Source organism: Natrix helvetica, assembly GCF_964273705.1.
Source record: "Natrix helvetica genome assembly, chromosome: 2".
In the NCBI taxonomy this organism is placed as follows: Eukaryota; Metazoa; Chordata; class Lepidosauria; order Squamata; family Natricidae; genus Natrix; species Natrix helvetica.
This window is the reverse complement of record NC_138552.1, coordinates 274,750,702-274,770,104: the sequence shown is the minus strand read 5'-3', so window position 1 is coordinate 274,770,104 and position 19,403 is coordinate 274,750,702. Positions and strand designations below refer to the sequence as shown.

The following is a 19,403-nucleotide window of genomic DNA, read 5'->3' as shown; positions in this document are numbered from 1 at the left end:
CCCGCTGGCGCCCCCGTCCATGGCAGCGGCGCCTCCCCCTCCGTTCGGAGCACCTGAGCTGGGCCCCGCGTTACCCTGCCCCCTCCTCCTCTGCTGTGCTTTTGAGGAGCCATGAGGCCGCGGGAGCCAGTAGGAAGGCGGCGGGGGGGGCAGGAGCAGGGGAAAAAGGCCTCATGGCTTCTCAAAAGCATGGCGGCGGCGAAGGCAGCAGGGGTAATGCGGTGCTCCGAGTGGAGGGGGGCGCCAGCGGGAGCTTGGGCGGCTTCACTCCAAATGTAGTGGTGCTGTTGGAGGAGGAGGAGGAGGCAGCTGTTATTCTGGTGGCGGCAGGGGCTCGTCGGCATCTTCAGCAGCAGCCCTGCCCCCTGTGAAAAAAGCCGAAGATGGATCCACGCAGATGACATCGCCGCAACATGACTGGAGGAGGAATTCTGGGAGTTGAAGTCCACAAGTCTTCAAGCTGTCAGGTTTGAAGACCCCTGGGGGTTTTTTTTCCCTAAAGGGTTAGGGGTGCAAAGGGTCTTGCAACTTGACAGCTTTAAGACTTGCACACTTCAATGCCAGAGTTCCTGAGCCCACATGACTGGAGGAGGAATTCTGGGAGTTGAAGTCCACAAGTCTTAATGCTGTCAAGTTTGAAGACCCCTTGGGTTTTTTTTTCCTAAAGGGTTAGGGATGCAAGGATCTTGTAACTTGACAGCTTTAAGACTTGCGTGCTTCAAATGCCAGAGTTCCTGAGCAAACATTTTGGTTGCTAAGCAGGAGCGTTGTTAAGTGATACTGACATTATATAACACTTTTAATTAAGCCAGTACCTTGAAGAAACATAACTTTGAGTTTCAAATAATACTGATTTCGTTGTTGTCTTAGGTGACATTTGTGAAAAAAATTCAGGTGCTCAGGCATAAAAATGTGCCGCTCAAACACTATACTTTTCTGCTCACACTGAAAAAAAATTAGAGGGAACATTGCTTTTAAGATATGTGAACTTCAACGCCAAGAATTCCCAGCCACCACCCCTTTAAAAACACCGCTTTAGAATATGTTATGACCTCAACATACCACCACAGTTGGGACCAGAATTTCCACTGATAAGCAAGGTGGCTGATTTTACAACCTTTCCTAGCACCGTTGTTAAGCAAGTCACTGCAGTTGTTAATGAAACACAGTCATTAAGCAAATCCAGCTTCCCCCATTGACTTTGTTTGTAGAAATAGAAAGTCACAAATGTGGATTGCCTGACCTTGGGACACTGCAATTGTCATAAATACATGTCAGTTGCCAGGGGTCCAAATTTCGATCACATGACTATGAAAGTTATAAGTGTGAAGATTGCTCAACACTTTTTTCCCCCCAATGTGTTATAACTTCAAACAGTCAATAAATAAATGGTTCTAAACTGAGGACTACCTGTACCAATGGTGGTTCTTTGAGTCTCCCAGCTACAAGCCTCTAAGGAAATCCCCAAAAGGAGACTAATTTTCTCTGAACCTAAAGCCTTGTGGGCCTTGTATGACATGCCAGATTCTATAAAATAATGTATCACTTTTAAACATATAATGAAATGGTGTAGAAAAGTCAACCTCACACTGTTCAGGAAGGGAAGCAGTGACCTTGGTTCTTTCCTATTAGATTACAGGGGGGAAAAAACTAACACTCAATTTTATAATTGAAAGTGAGGTCCCTTTTTTGCCCCCAAGAGTGATAAGATATAATTAAAGATAATTTGATACTATTAGCAGTTGCAAGCTTTTCAGGCTTTAAAAGATTTGTGGCGAAACCTGAAGCATCAATGAAACATAAAAAATTGTAAATCAAGATTTCTGTTGACCAATAATGAGTCATGTTGTACACGGTTTATTTCTGTTGACAGCAATTTAACAGCAGTAGCTATAATGATGCTTTTTTGGAGTGAAATATATACCTGGAAAATCTGAATTAGCACCTGGAGTGTCAAAACAACGAGGCCAAGAAACAAAGCTCTGAAAATTGAAAAATCTGATCAACGTGGACTTTCTGCAACCCAAGGAACAGCTTGTTTACTTCACTTCCACAAATTTAATTGAGGAAGGGAAAAGAACATAAATATTTAACCTTTTAAGAAACTCAGACATTAGCTGAGTTGCAAACTGAAAGCTGATATGCTTTGTAAAGCAGGTATACACAAAACAGGTCACAGTCTTGGTCTGACCTTATTGCAAAAACAGATAAATACAGCTAAAATGTGATGAAGATGGCTTTTTCATCGGTTGCCCAAAAAGACATATGGAATGGAACACTTTGGAATCCCATGTTTACCAGAAGTACAAATAAGACTCAAAGAGTTGAGCCGAGCTTAAGAAAGAGTGTTGATATTTTAAAAGTGTCCTAATATTAAAAACAGGTAACATTGCAAAGAGGGTTTTTTTTCCCCTCCCTTTCCCTTGAATTATGAAGTCTGTTTGAGACTTAGTGATAATCAGGATATCCAAGATGCTGAATGCACACACAAGTCCCAGACATTTAAGATGACTTTAGCAACTGGGGGACGGGGAATGGGACTACATCTAAACTGTATCCTTCAGGAAAATGCTTAATTTAGTTTCACACAACTCAACCTGGCCTTCCAAAGAATCCCAGATCTGCCAAGTTAAAGTGGATCTTTACCTTAATTTGTAAAGTTAAAAGTTAAAAAAGCATCACCCATAGACAAATTCAGCATTTCCTAACCTGGTGCCCCCCCCCCCCCTCTATCTCCTGGACTACAGTTCTATCATCTCAACCTGTGCATCTTGCTCAGGAAAAAAACTACTATAGTCTAACATGCTGGGGAAGGCTAACTAGTTCATCCCTTTTGGCAAATTCTTGCCTCCACACAGCCATGCTAGATTTTTGACCAAAGAGAGAAGATTTTGAGTGACTGACTGGCTGGATTATCACACTACTAAGAATACTGAAAAGGTTGGAAGGGAAGAAAAGGCAGCCATTCACAGTGATATGCTGATGAGTTACAGAAAGGAGAGAGGGACTCTGGAGATTTCACCAATGGGCTTCATTTTCAGGACAGCACTGAAAGAATTGGGAAAGCAATGGGTCCCCCCTTGAAGGAGACAGCTATACCAGCCATCATAGCAATCAAGACAATCTATATAATAATATAGATTCCTACTTTGTTCAAATTCATATAAAAATGTATGTAGTCCACAAAATTGCATAAGCCAGCTTACTGCCTTTAGGATTGTCCATATTTCTGTTTTCTGACCATTTATAATTCCATGGATGAATTTAAAAATGTGATTCAGGAAAGCAATCATACACTTTCTTTTCTACATTCTTTGATATATTTTTTTCCAGCACAAGACAGTCTCATGCCATACTAATCATTTCTTGGAAGGCTATGCACAAGTACTATGAAGCAAATGATTTTTTAAAAACCACTAAAGCACTTTTACAGCCAGAAACTTGTCGTATCGTGTGATCTTTACAGCAATTCAAACTGGCTCCAGCACTTCACACACACACACAGCTACCATCCAATTCTGCTCTGTTCTTCATAAAGGTCTAAAGGTGCAATTGCTAGAGACCAGACGCTATTCCAGGCTGAAAATTCAGATAAGAAATTATAAATATTAGGAAATGACTTTAGTCATGTTAGAACTGTGTCCAAATATGTTATTTACTACAATGTAGTGTTTCCTTGGTGTATCCTATTCTAGATCAAAACTACAAACCTAAAACAAGAGTGAAGGAATTTTAAAAACCCAGTGTCCATTCTTTGCTAAATGTCATGCTATTAAGACATTGCCCAACATTTAAACCTATTTACAAACTTAAATATTTACTTTACAACACATCCGTTTCTGAAAACAAAGATTAAGAACCCTTTACACTTCTTTCTCAAACACAGCATTCTTGGCAAAGTGTGATAAGCAACTCTGTTTAAGGGAGTGAAGATAGCACAACCAACCACCAGCTGATTTTAAAATGTGTGCATACTTCGAAGAAAACAATCCCCAAAGCATTCCTTAAAAATCATACTGAATTTCTGTAAAAAGGAAAGGTAAATTCATTTCAGGAACACATAAAAACTCAGCCCTCATAGTAACCAACTCTGATTAAAATAAATATCATGGAACACATCCACCAACAAAAAGTACCTTTAAAATGCGCCAATTTTAAACGTTTCATTTCCCCCCCTCCCTTAGCCCATCTGCCAAGCAGAAAAAACCAGAAGAAAGGAGTCCCGAAGCCATTCTCATCCAGCGTAAACCTGAGGTTGCAGTGGAGGGGGCAGTTTGTCATTTTCAACATTTTCGGAGTCAATGGCCGCTAAGGCTGGGTTTGGGGCTTTAATCTCCAAAGGGTACTTCTCCACAATCTCCTGGACTTCCTTGGTGATCCCATCAGTCCAATCAATAAGGTCCCTCTCGAGCTTTTTGGCCTCACTGACAATCCTCTCCTGCCTCTCGTTCAGTTGTGAGAGGAGGCCAAGGTTCTTGTACATTTGGCGCATCCCCACACAGACGTTGGCTGGCCAGTTCTCAGGTTCTTGCTTCTTTGGAGAGGTCTGCCCGGACATATAGCGGTCAAAGTCTTCCTGGCTCAGGTTTAAGGACTGAGCATCCAGCTTCTCTATGAAGGCAACAGCGCAACACTGCAAAAGCAAGAGCATCGATTCTTTCAGGTTGCATAGAGTTAACACATCAGCTCTATTCATACACAAACTATTTGATGTGGCTCTTAAAATAGGTTGTAAACCTTGATAATGAAACCTTTTGTGGAAGATAGTTTAAATTACTTCTTAATAACAATAATACCAGTAATAAAAAATAAAGTAAGATGATCAAAAATTGCTCCATTTGTTGATCAGGAGGCCTACAGTCTTCGTTAGAAATTTGCCAATGCATTCCCTTTCTGAAGTATACAGGTGAAACTCGAAAAAATAGAATATCGTGCAAAATTTCCTTTATTTCAGTAATGCAACTTAAAAGGTGAAACTAATATATGAGATAGACTCATTACATGCAAAGCAAGATAGTTCAAGCCGTGATTTGTCATAATTGTGATGATTATGGCTTACAGCTCATGAAAACCCCAAATCCACAATCTCAGAAAATTAGAATATTGTGAAAAGGGGCAATATTCTAGACTCAAAGTGTCCCACTCTAATCAGCTAATTAAGCCATAATTCCTGCAAAGGGTTCCTGAGCCTTTAAATGGTCTCTCTGTCTGGTTCAGTAGGAATCACAATCATGGGAAAGACTGCTGACCTGACAGTTGTGCAGAAAACCATCATTGACACCCTCCATAAGGAGGGAAAGCCTCAAAAGGTAATTGCAAAAGAAGTTGGATGTTCCCAAAGTGCTGTATCAAAGCACATTAATAGAAAGTTATGTGGAAGGGAAAAGTGTGGAAGAAAAAGGTGCACAAGCAGCAGGGATGACTACAGCCTGGAGAGGATTGTCATTCAAAAGTGTTGGGGACTTTCACAAGGAATGGACTGAGGCTGGAGTCAGTGCATCAAGAGCCACCACACACAGACGGATCCTGGACATGGGCTTCAAATGTCGTATTCCTCTTGTCAAGCTGCTCCTGAACAACAAACAACGTCAGAAGCGTCTTACCTGGGCTAAAGAAAAACAGACCTGGTCTGTTGCTCAGTGGTCCAAAGTCCTCTTTTCTGATGAGAGCAACTTTTGCATCTCATTTGAAAACCAAGGACCCAGAATATGGAGGAGGAACGGAGAGGCACACACTGCAAGATGCTTAAAGTCCAGTGTGAAGTTTCCACAGTCTGTATTGATTTGGGGAGCCATGTTATCAGCTCATGTTGGTCCACTGTGCTTCATTAAGTCCAGGGTCAACGCAGCTGTCTACCAGGAGATTTTGGAGCACTTCATGCTTCCTTCCACAGGCGAGCTGTATGGGGATGCTGACTTCATTTTCCAGCAGGACTTGGCACCTGCCCACACTGCCAAAAGCACCAAAACCTGATTCAATGACTGTAGGATTACTGTGCTTGATTGGCCAGCAAACGTGCCTGACCTGAACCCCATAGAGAATCTATGGGGCATTGCCAAGAGAAAGATGAGAGACATGAGACTGAACAATGCAGAAGAGCTGAAGGCTGCTATTGAAGCTTCCTGGTCTTCCATAACACCTCAGCAGTGCCACAGGCTGATAGCTTCCATGCCACGCCGCATTGAGGCAGTAATTGTGCAAAAGGGGCCCAAACCAAGTACCGAGTACATATATACATGCTTATACTTTTCAGAGGTCCGATAGTGTTCTATGTACAATCCTTGTTTTATTGATTGCATGTAATATTCTAATTTTCTGAGATGGTGGAGTTGGAGTTTTTATGAGCTGTAAGCCATAATCATCACAATTATGACAAATCACGGCTTGAACTATCTTGCTTTGCATGTAATGAGTCTATCTCATATATTAGTTTCACCTTTTAAGTTGCATTACTGAAAGAAATGAACTTTGAGTAATGAGTTTGCCTCGCCTAGACCATCATCAGCTACGGAGCAATATCATAAACTACCCAGAGTCCATGACAGTTGAAGTAGTAGATAAATCACACAAATAAATACAGAAAATGCACCGTTAGTTTTTTAAAGCTTCCATACCTTCACTTCCTCAAATATATACCAAACTTCATGCTGAAGCTAGGTCTGGATTAACAACACACAAAACTTTCTGTACAAAGAAACTATGTTTGGGTTAATATGATGACCTGGTTAAAACATGTTAATATCTTGGCTGGGTTCCCATCACACAATGAATAGCTAAGTACCCAACTCCACTGTAGCTCATTGTACAAACCCAATCAAAGTTTTCCTAGTTTTAATTTTAGTTCTGTGCAACAATTCAGTCATACTTGGCTTCCCATTCCTATTTGGCAAACACGGCAAGAATATTGGAATAGTTATTATTGCAGACCTCTTTTATTTTCCTTTAAAATACATGTAGATTTTGTTTCTGGTATTTCAACAGCAAGAGCTAGAAGGTTGGTATTTTTCAATATATTCAATATATTCATTATCTGCATGAACACAGGATGTTAGATTTCCTTGATATATGTGCATCCTATAGCTTCTCCATAGTGCCTCAAGACTGTACGTTCAAGATCCAGAAAACATGCCAAACACAAGCTTGTTGATGTAACATTGAAGGGCAGAAATAAGGACACCGAACCAGATGAGCCAATAAATTGTTGGGCGGCCAATATATTTAAATAAATAATGATGATGATCGTGATAGGTTCAGCTTATCTTCCATTAAGAGAAAACAAGAGAAATAGTTTTGGCATGTGGCAATATATAGTTCTTCAAATTCCCCTAAAAAGAAAGTCACAATCACAGATCTACTTACCAGGTTCGTAAAGTAATAGCCATCCTCCCCGGTCATCAGCCTGCTGGGATTGCAGAACCGAGTAATGTACTGAATGTTGGACTGCAGGCGGGGTGGGTTGCCCTTCAGGACAATGTAGATGAGAGTGGGTAAAAAGTCATCAGCTGAAGCTGGCTCAGCCTTTGTGGTCCGGATGGCATTAAAGATGTGCTTGCTGCAGCTAGTGATGCAGGCCAACTTGTCCCGGGGGACACGCTTCGAGTCCATTTCAATGATGTCTGCAAGAGGAAAGCAATCCCAAGAATCAAAGGGGGCTGCATTCATTGGCAGGGCTCTTTCCACTTTAGTTGTCCCACCCACCCTCCATGCTTAAAAGTGTTTATTAAATCTTGCACAGGATCTTTCTTTTAAAGGCTAGAAATCAGGAGACTGTGAGTTCTAGTCTCCCCTTAGGCATGAAAGTTGGCTAGATGATTCTCTTTCAGCCCACAACATTAAGTTTGGGTGAAATGCTGATTGGTCAATTATTGTAGCAGCCAATGGATCAACATGCAGCTGATCGGGGGTGGGGGGAATCCTGCCCTTGTGAGAAAATGCTTGGAAAGGAGGAGCGGGGGGAGGGGGGGGAAGACTTATCAGTTAGCAGCCCTACCGTACAAGAAGAAGAATGCAAGTTTTAATATTAACCAATCCACTGATAAGTCAAATTACCCCAAAACGATTTAGGCAATTTTAAATAGTCAGCTACTTAAAAGAATGGCAAGTACCAGTGCTATTCTTCAAAGAGGCTTTTCTCTTACGAGGAAACGGAATGCCTTGAAAATGCTGCTGGCTGGAATATTATCATTTGTCCTTAAATATATATATATGTGTCTGCCCTAAAACTGTTTTTATAGCATATATAAGACTCTGCAGGGGGTTCAGATGATTGACAGCTAAAAGGTACAGTTACAATCAATCAGGTTATTTATAATAGCTTTGATTGGTGAACCCTCAGTTATTGTATTCAGCCTTTCATATCAGGCATATATATATAAAATACAATGTATTTTATATAATGTATTTGTGTTACAACCCCTGGTATGCCCAAATATCAGCACAAACACAACACACACACACACATTATTATTATTATTATTATTATTATTATTATTATTATTATTATTATTATTATTATTATTATTATTATGTTTGGTGAGATTCACAGCCTTTGGGGGCTGGTTGGTAGCTCAAGTCCTAACCAAGGTCCTAACCAAGGACCTAGGAACTGTTAAGGTAACGTCGGAGGATATACATTGTTCCAAGTAGGGTGGTTTTTTTGTAGAGTCAGAATGTTCAATTCAGGTAAATTTAGAATTTTCAAATAGCGAGGTAGCCCTTTAGGTATTGCTGCAAGGGCTCCAATTACAATTGGGACAACACATGATTTCTTTTTTCACAGTCACTCAACCTCAATTTGCAAGTCCCGGTATTTTGTGATTATTATTTTTTTGCTGTTTATCTTCAATTCGTGCAATACCAGGTATTGCAATGTCAATGAACAAATACTTTTTTCTTTTCAATTATTGTTATGTCAGGTATGTTGTAGGCCAAGTGCCTGTCAGTCTGGATTCTGAAGTCCCACAAGATCTTGACTTTTTCATTCTCTAAAACCTTCTCAACATGATGGTCCCAGTGGTTTTTGCTGTACTCAAATCCAAACTTTTGGCACAATTTCCAGTGAATAATCTTAGCAACACGGTCATGGCGTTGTAGGTAGTCAGTTTGTGAAATTTTGCTGCACCCGTTGATCAAGTGGTCAACTGTCTCATCTTTCTCATTACAGAGGCGACATTTGCTGTTGGTGGTAACATGTTGAATGTTTGCCTTCATGCAGTTTGTGGCTAAGGCTTGTTCTTGAGCTGCCAAAATAAAGCCTTCTGTTTCTTTTTTCAGTACTCCTGATCTTAACCAGTTCCAAGTTAGTTTTTGGTCAGCTTTGCCTTCAATACTTTTCAAGTATTGGCCATGCATAGCTTTGCTTTTCCAATTTTCAGCTCGCTTCTCAATTACTTCTTTCTTATATTCAGCTTTTAACTTAGTTGTCTTCAAAAGGCCTCCTTTATTTACTTCCTTAATCATTGGTTCTTCACTTTTCTGGATGTAATCATTCAAGCTGTGTCTATCTTCTTCCACAGTCTGCTTTAATTGTAGGAGCCTTCGACCACTCTCTGCTCTTGGTAGATACAATCGGTCAACATCACTTTTAGGGTGCAAAGTATGATTCGTTGTCATAAGCTTCCTTGTTTTTCTGTCTAATTGTCCAACTCCATCTGGGTCCAGTCAATTATTCCTGCAGAGTATCGAATTACAGGTATAGCCCAGGTATTTATGGCTTTTATGATACTTCCTCTACTCAGTTTGGACTTTAATATCTTGCGAATTCGTCGAATGTACTTGGCTGAGGTTAATTCCTTGACTTTATTATGCATTAAGTCATAGGGCTCTAAAATCCCCAAGTACTTGTAGCCTTGTTCTGGTTTTACTGCCTTTATCATTTCTTCATTCTCAAGTTGTATTCCATCATCTTCTAGGGCCTTTTGTGCTTTCAATTAATAAATTCAGTTCAGCCTTTGTTTTACCAAACAGCTTCAACTCATCCATGTACACCAAGTGTGAAATTTTCAGTCCTTTCTTTGCAAGTTCGTATCCACAGTTCACCTTCTTCAAAATGGTTGTCAGTGGTAGCATTGAGGGTATAAAAAGTAGGGGTGAAAGGGAATCACCCTGGAAAATGCCTCATTTAATTTCAACTTCACCCAGTTCTTCTCCATTAGCCATAAGCTTCGTTTTCCAGAGGTTCATTGAAGTTTCCATGAATTTTTGTATGTTGCTGCTGATGCCAAAGATTTTCAGGCATTTCTTGATCCAGCTGTCGGTAACTGAATCAAGCGCTTTCTTATAGTCTATCCAAGGCATGAACAGCTTGGTTCGTCTTTTCTTTGAATTCTTTAGGATTAGCTGCTGCTGTTGTTGTCGTCATCATCATCATCATCATCATCATCATCATCATCATGAAATCACTCCCAGAAAAGATTTTTACAAAAAAAAGGAATGTAGGCACCATGAGTTAAACTTACATTCTTCTTATTAGCCTTCTTATTTGAGACAAGTTTGATCCTGGGATTGACCTAATGATTTTTACTGTGGTGAAAACATCTAGGATCAATAAATATCCCCTCTCCAACCCATCAGCCCTTTACATACCTGTGATAGCTTTCACAACTACATCTGAGACTTCAGGGATTTCTTCATTGACAGGAACACAAAGCATTTGTGGAGTAACCCAGTGCAAAGCTCTGCAGGTTGATTTGAAAGCAAGAGGGAGAGGGGGGAACCCACTATTAAACCTTTAAAATAGTTTAACATGTCAAGACTAAAATAGCAAAACTCTCTGCCCCCAAAACTTGCATTCTGGGAAACAAAAGCAGAGAGCAAATATTTAGTCACAAATAATCTGTTTTTATTTCTTTATTTAATTTCTTATTGCATACATCCGAAACCACCTGGCTCAGATCATGCAGAATTTTTAGAGACCAATATTAACATCATGGGAAATCCATAGTTAGGCATGATTTTAAATATTTCTGGATGCATCTAAAACCAGTCATTTTGAAAGATCATAGCAGACTTGCTTTAAGTCATCTATACATTATAACTGGAAAATAAAAAGAAACTATCTGATTTTGTACATTTTGACTGCCAAAACTGGAAAATGAGCATTCTGTCCTACTGTACATCTATCTGATTCAGAAAAGAGAGGTAGTCCTCAATTTACAACCATTTATTTAGCGACCGTACAAAGTTACAACGGCACTGAAAAAAGTGACTTGAGACTGGCCAATGGAGGAAGCTTATCTGATTACCGGATTAGTTTATCAACCTACATCAGGGGTGTCCAAACTTGGCAACTTTAAGACTTGTGGACTTCAACTCCCAGAATTCCCCAGCCAGCTGGCTGGGGAAATTCTGGGAGTTGAAGTCCACAAGTCTTAAAGTTGCCAAGTTTGGACACCCCTGACCTACATGATTCACTTAACAACTGCAGTGATTCATCTAACAACCTTGGCAAAGGAGGATATAAAATTGGGCACAATTCAATTAATAGCCACCTGGCTTAGCAATGGAAATCCTCGTCCCAATTGTGGTGATAAGCCCTGGCTAACTGTAGTTAGGGGGGAAAAAACCACTTCAGTCCCAACATTATTGGCCTTTATAAATAACATTATAAATGTTAACATTTGTGTAAACCTTTTCTCAATGCGCTGCCATTCATCTATTCACATGTAACTTTGTATCAGGGAGCTCGCTTATCGTCTCCAATGATACATCCTCATAGACAAAAAGGTCTTATGAATAGAAAACCTAATTACATATATTATTTTTCTTAATGTGTAACATGGCATAAAATTAGCTCCTCGTCAGATCTTGTTTTTGCTCTATGCTTTACAGATTGAATGACTGCAGATAGATCCTAGTCCAGTGATGGCGAACCTTTTTCTTAAGCCGTGCCAAAATTGTGTGCGTGCTATCGCGCTCGTGCGCATGCCCACTCAATCCTCTCCACCCACCTGTGCATGTGTGCAGAAACCACCACCACCGTGCATGCGCGGATAACCCCCCAGGCTTTGGAGCCTTTCCTGAAGCCCGGGGAGGGCGAAAAGAGCCTCCCATGGCCCTCCGGAAAGACCAAAAACCAGTTGGCTGACACGCGCATGCGCAGTGGAACTGACAGCTGGCCTGCTACCAAATATGGCTTTGCGTGGCACTTGTGGCACACATGCCATAGGTTCGCCATCACGGTCCTAGGCACTTGGTCGGTTTGGGGCCAATCTATTGGGCATAGCAGGCAACTAGGTCAGAAATTGAAAAAGATGACATTCGACAAATCAAGATACTGAATATATGATCTGTACTATTCTTCTGTTTTCCTCTCAAAAGTATATTTTGAAACATAAAGCATTTCATCAATAACTATAATATAGACTGAAAGATGGCATTTTAGACTGCAATGCATCTATGTTTTCTCTCTAGAAATTAATACCCCAAGCTCTACAATGTTTTTGAAATTATTGAAGAAAAATGTCAGGATGATTTGACTTTTAAATATTCTCAGGGAAATACGTTTATTAGTTGATATTTGTCTACGTAGGCAGTCGTGAAACACTAACTTTTTAAATATTTTTTTAAAGACTGTGACAAAAGAAAGCAACGCAAAACATTTTAAGTAGAGCTTTCAAGACAACGTATTTCAAATTGAGTAATCCCCCAAGGTTCTTCACATATTGCTCTTTTAGAGAAAAGAGATCAGTATAAAGTTCAATTGGTCTCACTGCTCCCTTTGAGAAATCTAAATTACATTGGACCTTTAAATCCTTCACAAGGATACAAACACATGCAGTTTTTTTGCTGCTGTTTGTATGATGTATGTATTTAACTTTATTGCACAAAAGCTCAAACTACTAATATTACTGTAAAAGTTTTTTCTCTCTTTATTTTGACCATAAATTTAATATGGGCTATTCTGATAAAATAATTAAGGATTGGCATGGCCTTTCTCAAAAGGAGACAATGAAGTGAAACATTACATACCATAGATTAGATGGCCTATAAACAGTAAGAGTAATAATTCCCTGTTGGCAATAATGCAGCTTTTAAAAGTTCAGCCACCTCAAAGAGAAACCTGAGAAGGGTAAGAGAAGAGCTGCTACAGCCCGAATCATCCAGGTACAAGTAGGTAACAAATAGCAATGGATCCTGCGTCTAAAAGAGAGAAACTAGTCCTAAAGTCAAACCTAATTCTTCTCTGGACAGCCAGATCTTTCTTCTCATCCTCCGTGGTTTCCGGGCAGAAAACGTATTTATACAAGCGGGTCATTATGTATTTCTCCACTTGATCCATCACTTTTTCCACTTTTTCTGGAGGCACTGAAAAAAATACAGAGATGAACACATTTTTATAATCATCACAGACTATATGACCGTAACTGAATATACATCAATTAAAAAGCATAAAAGCTATATTAGGGCTTAAAAAAATATGAGAAGTTATAAGATATAAAAGACATGCATTAAAACAGAAAATTGTGTGTCTGTATACATACATACACATACACACACACACACACACAAAACAAAGTCTAAAAGAAGAGCTAGGAACATGAGTGGGAGAGTGGGGGAGCACTAAAATTTTGCATAAGAAAACTAGGGTATTTTTCAGACTATAAGACTATAAGACTATAAGATGCACCTAGCTTTTGGGGAAGAAAACATGAAAAAAAAATCTGCCTCTGCCTCCCAGCAAGTTGCCTCCTTGCAGCAAACAGCCTGGTCAGCTTCAGCCCAGCCTGATTTTGCACGAGAAGCTGATTGGTGGTTGGATTGGCCTCCCAGAATACCACCTATCAGCAGTTCTAGGCTGCAGGGATCGCCACCATCACCTATCACCGCCTCCACGTGCCCCATCTTCGGCCTCCGCGTGCCACTTTTTTGCCTCTGCGTGTCGTTTTTGACCCATTCCAGGCAGCAGGGATCGCCGCCACTGCCACTATCCCCACCGCCTGGAACGGGCCAAAATGGGACGCACGGAGGCCGAAAAAGGGCGTGTAGAGGTGGTGATAGATGGCGGCAGCGATCCCTGCATCCTGGAACAGCTCATAGGCGGTATTCTGGGAGGCCGATCCAACCGCCAATCAGTGGCTCGTGCTAAATCAGGCTGTGCTGAAGCTGACCAGGCTGTTTGCTGTAAGGAGGCAAATTGCTGGGAGGCAGAGGCCAAAGGGTGGGAGCCAGCAGGTGGACTGGGCTTTGGCAACATTCACCCTATAAGAGACACAAACATTTCCACTCAATTTGAGGGGGGGGGGGGTGCATCTTATACACTGAATAATATGGTATATCAAATTTCAGAGTACTCTAATATGGAGAACTAAGTGCTTATTAAGAGAGTTCTAACACATCCAGCTTCTTCCTCATATCATCAGAGCAAGTGTTTGAAGTTAGATAGAATCTGCCATTTTTACCCTCCTTTTATTAAAACATCACCTATAGTAACACATCATTTGAGAGTGGGTATGATGTAGTAGTTAAGGTGCTGGAGTAGAAGCAGGGAAACCCAGGTTCCAATGCATCTTTAGGCATGGAAGGTGACTTGAGCCAGTCATCCCTCTGAGTCCAAGGAAACTGAAAATCAAAGCCCTCTTTGCATCATTCATAGATAAGCTTTGCTATAAATATTAGGCGAGCATAGTGCAAAATAAGCCAGCAGCTAAATGGAACCTTGCAACTAGGCAGAATAAATGCCAAGAAGAACCTAACAGAACATTCTTCAGTCTGTAGCCAAAAGCTCCCTAGCAACATCACCAGGGAAAGTAGAGGAGTTTGTTTTCACAAAGTTTTGCTTTACCCAGAAAAAAAGACGATCACAACTGAATCCAAAATATCCATTGCTAAACAAAGCAGTTAAGTGAGCCGTGCCCCATTTTATGATTTTTTGCCCTGGTTGTTAAACGAATCACTACAATTGTTAAGCGAATCATGCGGTTTTTAAGTGAACCTGGCTTTCCCCATTGACTTTGATACTTCCAGGTCCTTGGAGACTGTAACCATTGTAAACATATGCCAGTTGCCAAGCACCTGAAGTCCGATGACGTGACTCTTTGGATGCTGCAACGGTCTTAAGTGTGAGAACTGGCCATGAGTCACTTTTTTCAGTGCCACTGTAACTTTTCAAATGGTCATTAAATGAATGGTTGTAAGTTGAGGACTGCTTGTATACCTGAAGGTTCATTTGTATGATTTCCACATACAGAGAGCCCTTGATTTACCACAGAGGTGTCCAAACTTGAGAACTTTAAGACTTGTGGACTTCAATTCCCAGAATTCCCCAGCCAGCATGGCTGGCTGGGGAATTCTGGAAATTGAAGTCCACAAGTCTTAAAGTTCCCAAGTTTGGACACCCCTGATTTACCACCATTTGTTTAGGGACCAAACAAATGGCTCTGAAAAAAGTGGCTTATGATCATTTTTTATACCACCACTGCAGCATCCCCATGGTGACCAAAATGTGGTCACTTGGCAGCTGGCATGTATTTATGAAGTTGCAGTGTCCTGGTGTCATGTGATCATCTCCTCTTGTGAACTTCTGACTAGCAAAATCAATGGAGAAGAGTGCAGATTCCCTTAGCCGCCGTGTTACTAACTTAACTGCAGTGAGTCATTTAACAACTGTGGCAAGAAAGGTTATAAACGGGGCAACACCCGCTCAGCAACTGTCTTACTTAGCCATGGGGATATTGGGCTCAATTGTGGTCATAAATCAAGGACTATCTTTATCTGTTCAACCCCCTTTTTATAAAAATGCAATTTAAATTCTGAACTTGGGGGATTCTGGAAAGGCTGGGTTCAGGACTTTTGATCCCTCTGGGCTAGCCTTCATCCATACTGCGTTGGTGAAGGATTTCTTCTTTGTACAATAGGGACCAAAATGTGTTCCCCCAGCATCATCATTGAGGCAAAAGGGCCCCCCACCCCATCAAGTCCACTACAAGCAGAGACATGAAGAAGCACATCTAAAATTCTATCCATAACGGTTATTACTCTTCTCTCTTCCCAGTTCCATAAATATAATGGGAAAATATGTAAGAACAATACCTTTCCAGCGAGTCTGTAGCTTATCTGCCACATTTTGATAGAGGCTCTGAGCATATTCAGATTGTTCCTCAACACTCAACTCCTACAAAGAGAAACCAATCATGTGTGTGAGAACGGGCAATGCCCCAAATTTGAGATCTCATAAAATCCAAGTACTTATTATTCTGTTCATTGGCCAGATTAAATCCAAGGTGGTAGAACCTGTTGCTCTTCCTTCTGCCTTATAGCTGTCAGTGGAGGTCCCAATCTTACAAATAACACACTGAACTTTTCACAGAACCAGACAGCATAAGGCAGACACTAGAGACTGCATATCTTTTTCCAGATCATATTGTTTATGTTCAGGTCAACCAGTAACTTTAGTAAGACCCTTAGAGAAGATGTGAAGTTTCTCAGAGAGGATAAAAAACATTAATATCCAGGAAGAAGGAGAGGTCATGTCAAGGGCAATCAGTGCTGGGAAATGTCAGAAAAGATTTGGTCATACAAGCATTTCTCCTTAAAAATGGAACACAAGAAAATCTAACCTCCAGCAACCCTCCCTCCCTCCCTTTCCAATTTATATGCTGCCCATCTCACTACTGAGCATATCTGGGCAACTTACAACTTTGAATTGTGAAATGTATTTAAAGAAAATAGCACAAGTCTCCCCCCCCACTCTCCACCCTACCAAATTTTAAAATACCATAGTCTGCAGCACCAGGTTGGCAATTTCTAAGCTATTGATCGTAAGAACTGCATATTAGCCTGCTCATTTCATAAATATAGTAAACATATTATCATATTTCTTGGGAAGGGAAGATGACTCTATACGTATTAGTAGATTAGAAAAAACTTTGCTCTCTGCATTTCTGTGTTGTAAACAAAACTAATACGACTCTCCTATCTAAAAAGTAAACTACAGGTAGTATTTAACTTATGACCATAACAGAGCCCAGAATTTTCATTGTAAATCATGATGGTTATAAGTCAAGCCACCCACAGGATCAACCCAATTTTATGACATTTTCTGCAGCAGTCAGAGAGCGAATGTAACAGTCGTTAAGTGAGTCCATTCATTCCTATGGGTATTTTTTGCTAGAAATGGCGCTTAGACTTATATACCGCTTCATGGTGCTTTGCAGTCCTCTCTATCTAAGCAGTTTACAGAGTCAGCATGTTGTGCCCAATAATCTGGGTTCTCATTTTACCGACCTTGAAATGATGGAAGGCTTGAGCCAGTTCAGGATTGAACTGTTCGCTGTCGGCAGAGTTAGCCTGAAATACTGCAGTCTAACTACTGCACCACCACAGCTAGAAACTAGCAAAAATAATTGTAAATCATGATCACATGACTGCAGCCCTAAAAATAAACCAGTTCTATGACCGCAGGAATGTGTGTGTTTGTCAACACTGGATCTCCAGAATTGGATCATAAGTAATTCCGGGGGGTGGGGGGCATTCATCGTATCTTTAAACAGTTGCTAAGCAACTGAGCATTAAGCAAGGACTATCTGCATTTGGGCAAAAATCTTAATCTCCTAATCTCACATAAAAACAATATACTTTTCTCCTTCTTTAAAACCATGTTTATGGATTGCTTCCCAACAAGCAGGTCATACCTGAAGATCATTCAATTTCCTACCGGCCCCCTTCTAATGTTTCTGCTACCTTCACCATGAAAAGTTGTTGATCCTCTACTTGTTCCCCACTTCCAGAATTTCACCCCTGCAGAGAAAAGCCCAAACGAGTCACCAAGGCCAGCAAATGCCTCTCTCTGCAAGAATGCCTCACCCGCTTGCGATGCATCGTATCCAGGAACAGTTTGCACTGCTTGTAGGTCTCCTGGCCAGCCTTATTGTAGTTCTTAAGAAATTCAATGAAGTCCTTGGACACTCTATCGGTTTCGATGCTGACCTGCCTACTGATAGAAGGACTAGGTGCTTTAGCTTCTGGGACTTCTACAAAAAAGAGGGAATAGCACACTGTTACAAATAAAAATTACTAAACTTTCTTGGTGAGAGGTGTATTATGAGTGACAGAGGAAGAGAAGAAGCTATTTATTGTAGGGGGGGAAAAGATTCCACACACAAAACCTTGAAGGCTTATTTTGTACTAGTAAGCTAAACTAGAATTGTAGCCAATAAGACTTTCTCATATGGAAATTACAACCTCAGATCAGAGGTGGGTTTCACATAATTTTACCGCCGGTTCGCATGCACCAAAACTGTGAGTGGTGCCTTCTGCGCACGTGTGCAGCCTTCCGTGCACGCATTTTGCTCATGCGTGAGGGTTGCACGCATGCGTGTGGCTTAGAAAACATGGCTAAATAGGACGGCATAGCGACAGGGCAGGTGTGCGGGGCGGGTCTGCCTACAGGTCGCTACTACTGTTTCACCCGAATCGTTCCGAACCGGCTGAATACACCCACTGCCTCAGATGTCTGCTGCATGACAGACACAATTTATCAAGAGTCAGTTTTCCCCAGGTATCAAATGCTTAATCAGACCTTGTGCCTATGTCCTACTTTTTAGAAAAGTGGCTGGCTCAAGCAATTAACTAACACATAGTACTTATCAAACCCGTTCTAAGCGGCAATATGTATAAGCTGCAGTCTTCCATGTATCACTGTGACAAATCTTGTAAAGTGTTTACAGAAATAACATACGGGAGTCCATTAATCTACTATCACTTGTAGCATTTTCTGGAAAGACTGCTTCTATCTTTGCTCAAGCTGCCATAACTTTAAAAGCTACAGTTTATAGGATGTGTTTTAGCACTCTAGCTTCTCCTTCGAATATTTTTCATGTTGGAGTTAATTACAGCAAGAAAAATATATGTAATTACATATGTAGATATGGTTCACTCAGATTCTACGAACGGACTAAAAACACAGCAAATACTATTTAACAAAGACTGGAATCCACCATTGCTGATGTAATTTACAAATAGTCAGGTGATACAGTTAGATCTCAAGAAGGAAGGAGGGACATTAAGAAAGAAATACAGAATTTGAAATGTTAATACAAACCTGACACCACCTCTGAGGGAATTTTATATTATGTAATCTTTTACTGAAATATGACACTGAGACAAAACAAACAAAAATGGATGCAAAACTTTAAAGAAATAGCAACAAATAAATAGCATAACAAACAAAACACCTATGCAAAATTGTAAAGAAATACTGTAATAAATGTTGGAGATGTCATGAAACAGAAGGATCGTTTTAGTGATGTTGGAATGTCTAACACTGTAGTCATTTTTAAAATTTTTATTTTGCTTTTTATAATACTCTGTGACATTGTTCACCATAAATTTAAAGTACATTTCTTTTATCCTTTATTGCAATATTTCATTAATGTACAGATAAAATTTCTGTTTAAAAATTTTCA

The 19,403-nt window shown here is 40.4% G+C and overlaps 1 protein-coding gene across 6 annotated transcripts in view; it reads right to left on the bottom strand.

The window, feature by feature from the left end:
* Positions 1 to 1,841: 1,841 nt before the first annotated feature.
* The window catches only part of RABGEF1 (RAB guanine nucleotide exchange factor 1), a 46,122-nt gene continuing 28,560 nt past the window's right edge, over positions 1,842 to 19,403 (bottom strand). For 5 of the 6 annotated variants that reach the window (XM_081940374.1, XM_081940373.1, XM_081940376.1 and 2 more), the window contains 6 exons: positions 17,803 to 17,969; positions 16,030 to 16,111; positions 13,173 to 13,305; positions 10,585 to 10,676; positions 7,360 to 7,616; positions 1,842 to 4,633 (listed from right to left, as the gene is read on the bottom strand). In XM_081940374.1, the coding sequence (XP_081796500.1) occupies positions 4,235 to 4,633; positions 7,360 to 7,616; positions 10,585 to 10,676; positions 13,173 to 13,305; positions 16,030 to 16,111; positions 17,803 to 17,969 (1,130 nt within the window). In that variant the 3' untranslated portion in view covers positions 1,842 to 4,234. Of the gene's footprint in view, positions 4,634 to 7,359; positions 7,617 to 10,584; positions 10,677 to 13,172; positions 13,306 to 16,029; positions 16,112 to 17,802; positions 17,994 to 19,403 lie in introns of all 6 variants that reach the window. The other variant, XM_081940377.1, reaches the window with a different exon arrangement.